Source organism: Grammomys surdaster, unplaced genomic scaffold, assembly GCF_004785775.1.
Source record: "Grammomys surdaster isolate TR1022 unplaced genomic scaffold, NIH_TR_1.0 167, whole genome shotgun sequence".
Lineage (NCBI taxonomy): Eukaryota > Metazoa > Chordata > Mammalia > Rodentia > Muridae > Grammomys > Grammomys surdaster.
In genome coordinates, this window is record NW_021604615.1 from 8260227 (window position 1) to 8263317 (window position 3091).

Consider the following 3091-nt stretch of genomic DNA (forward strand, 5'->3'; position numbering starts at 1 on the left):
CCAGACACTCCACACTCCACTCCTGGGAGTTCCCTGGCAGACAAGAGGCCAAGGAGCAGGGTCCTATCTTCCTTGCTCCACTCCACTCTCCTTTGTGGCCAGTGGAAACTGACCAGCAACCCATGCCAGCTTTGCCCTGTCCTGGGAAGCCTTCTGGCCTGAGTTCTTGGCCCAAGAAAGTCCCCAGAGAAAAACTCAGTGCTCTCTCAAAGCCAAACTCCAGACTTTTCTTCTAATGGGTCTAACTCCCATTTAACTCCCAGTGGAATTAAAAAGGAAAAGAAGAGAGTAGAACCCAAAGGGAGGAGAGGAGAAGGGAATTAGGTGCTCAGCGCTGTCCCTCGTCCTAGCGAGGGGACATGCCACGCTGTTGGAAATGCCACCTGTCATGACAGCCACACCTGTCTGGGCTGACATCAATCTGTCACCCTCCCTGTAGGGAACCTCCTGGACACTGCTGTCCTCTGGAAATCCAAACCACTCCACAGAAAGAATAAAACATCTGCTTTAATCAACCAGTAAAATACATTGCAAATTAAGATTAGTATCTTATAAACAGAAACATTAAGTTACAAACCCATGTTAAAAACAAGAGTGCCACCTGCCTACTGTGACCAAAGTTACTTTTTCCTCCCATCCTCTGCTTCTTAGCCTTCCAACGCTGTTATGTTTATAGATACAGAGTAAACCTCCCAACAAGAACAAAGAGAAAATGGTACCAGGATGTATGGTTGTGTCCTTCAGGAACATCTGCCCACAGAGCGCCCCTCTCTTGGCCTCTGGAGATGCAGTTTGGGTGAGGCTTCAGAAGTACTGTGGGGCTAAGCTGGTGCAGTCTGTCTTGTCTGTTTCAGGACCCTCCCACCCCAATCAACAGTGGTTCCAGACATTGCCACGTGTAGCCTGTTGGGCTCACAGAGACATAGGCATGTGTGATACCACGTTTGGCCTTTATTGCTGACGGTACAGTCCCCATCTCAGAGCTCCTTTGGACCCTCCCTGAGGACCCTTTGGCTTTGTGAGAAATCAAATACTGTTCCCTTTGGATTTCCCTGGGTCATCCCCTTTAATGCATATAGATGCTGGTGTCCCCACACTGCCTTATATCAAAATGTTATTTAAAAACAATCCTTTAAAAACATTAAGAAAGACAGCTTGGAAAATGTGCATTTTAAAAATCGTTCCCAAACTTTCACTAAGGCAGCAAGCATGTGGACTCTAGTTTAAAACCTTACCCAGCATCCAGACCTGCATTCAAACTGAGGGGGATGGTCACCCAGAGAAGACTCGGCTCTCAGCCCTCCCTCTCCAGGGACTCTAAGAAAAGAACCCCAGGTCCTCAAAGATCCAAGGGTTTCTGTACCATCCTGTCCATCCCAGCCACAAAGCGACCCTTTAGCCAGGGACAGACCAACGTAAGGTAAGGAGAAAGGCTGCCTGCCGGCTGGCTTCCAGGGAAATACTGCTTCTAATATCCCAAAGAGGGATTTAAGTAGAATGGCAGGATTACGTGTACGTCTATGGCTAAGGCCAGTCCGCTACATGTGTACAGAGTCACAGAGAGCAGCAGGCGAGGAACGAGGGAGTGCACACTCCAGAAGGTGCACCCTAACGTGCATGAACCAGCCGTGCCTCTGTGAAGAAGGACTGGACCACGAGGGAACGGGTTTAGACAAAAGTCCACGCTTCCTAATGTTTAACAGATCTCTGGATCCCTGTACAACTGAAGGAGTAAAAAGACAGATAGATGATCATACATTCCAGGATGGCTCAGATCGCCTGTGCTGGCCGCCGAGGGGCGTGCACAGCCCAGGCAACAGTTCCTGCTGAAGAGCATGCGTGGCTTGCGGTGGCCCCACCAGCTTGGCAGGCCCTGTGTGAACGGGTGAACATGATTCCTCTCCATGTATGTGTTCTGCCTTCTTTTATCTGCTTTTCCCCCTGGTGCGGGTCAACAGCGCCGTTCTGGGAAATGCTGTGACCTTAAATGGAATGGGTGGAGATCTCAGACTGCTGCCTGATGTAGTTCTGGAAGCTCTTGTCTCCAATAGGATGCTCCCTGGAGAGAGAGCAGAAGGAGAAAGTGAGGTCCTGCTCCCGATACTCGAACAACCACTGTACTTTTAATTGTCTTCGTGCCTGTTTGTCACTGTGACGCATGCTCATCATAAAAAAAAAAAAATGTGGAAAGTTCAGAAAGAACAGCCAGCACTGACCCCAAGGAAGCATTCATTGTGACTTGGGTTTCTCCTGTGCATGGGATGTCACACGCTTCACATGTGTAGCTGTCATGTGTGCTTGTGTACGGAGCACATTTAGAACATACACACTATACATACATATGTGTGGGCTATGCCGTCCTGAACACATGTGGCAGATGCACACAGATGTGTGCACATGCTAGTGTGGACATACATGGGCTGTACACACGCGTGTGTTCTGTATGAAGTATGTATCACTTGCAGAATGTGTGTATGTATGTATGTATGTATGTGTTCTGGGAGGGCATGGCTTCGTCTTCCTGGGTGCTGGTAGATGCTCTATGCTGGGGCAGGGCCTGGAGCATTGTGGGAGCTTGGTAAGTGCTGCTCTACGGCAGTGCATACCCCACCTCCCTCCATGAGACGTGGCATGAAACCTCTCACTGTGCTCTTTGGTCTGCGAGGCTGACATGCATGTTTAATACCATCAAAGCAATGTTTCTGAAAGGTGAATGTGGACCACCCCAGGAGTGTCCAAAGGGATCGCTGGGAACCAGTGCAGGCAGGTCTGAGGTCAGAGTCAATAGCACCCTGTGTTGCTGATCTTCAGTCCCGTGAGTATCTGGGGACAGTCAGGACGTGGCCCATGGCCAGTGCAGTTGGGATTGGGCCTTGTTACTGTTCCCGAGCATTGTTTTAGCTTTCCCTGGGGAAAGGTGATATGGGGAGGGCATATAGACTTCTGGGGTCCTTGTGGGTCACCCACTACTTAAGGGCAATGCCCCATGCACTTATGGAGAAGTCCCTGAGCAGTCCTTGGATGGACATAGTACCACAGCACCAGCTGAATGTGGTCCGGGAGCTGCCCTAGCCTCTATGGACCTGAGTGT

General features: G+C 49.9%; 1 protein-coding gene across 1 annotated transcript in view; it reads right to left on the minus strand.

Moving 5' to 3' along the window:
• Positions 1–487: 487 nt before the first annotated feature.
• Positions 488–3091, minus strand: part of Rasa3 (RAS p21 protein activator 3) — a 114543-nt gene continuing 111939 nt past the window's right edge. The window contains exon 24 of the mRNA XM_028766289.1: positions 488–2059. Coding sequence (XP_028622122.1) covers positions 1984–2059 — 76 coding nt within the window. The 3' untranslated portion in view covers positions 488–1983. The remainder of the gene's footprint in view (positions 2060–3091) is intronic.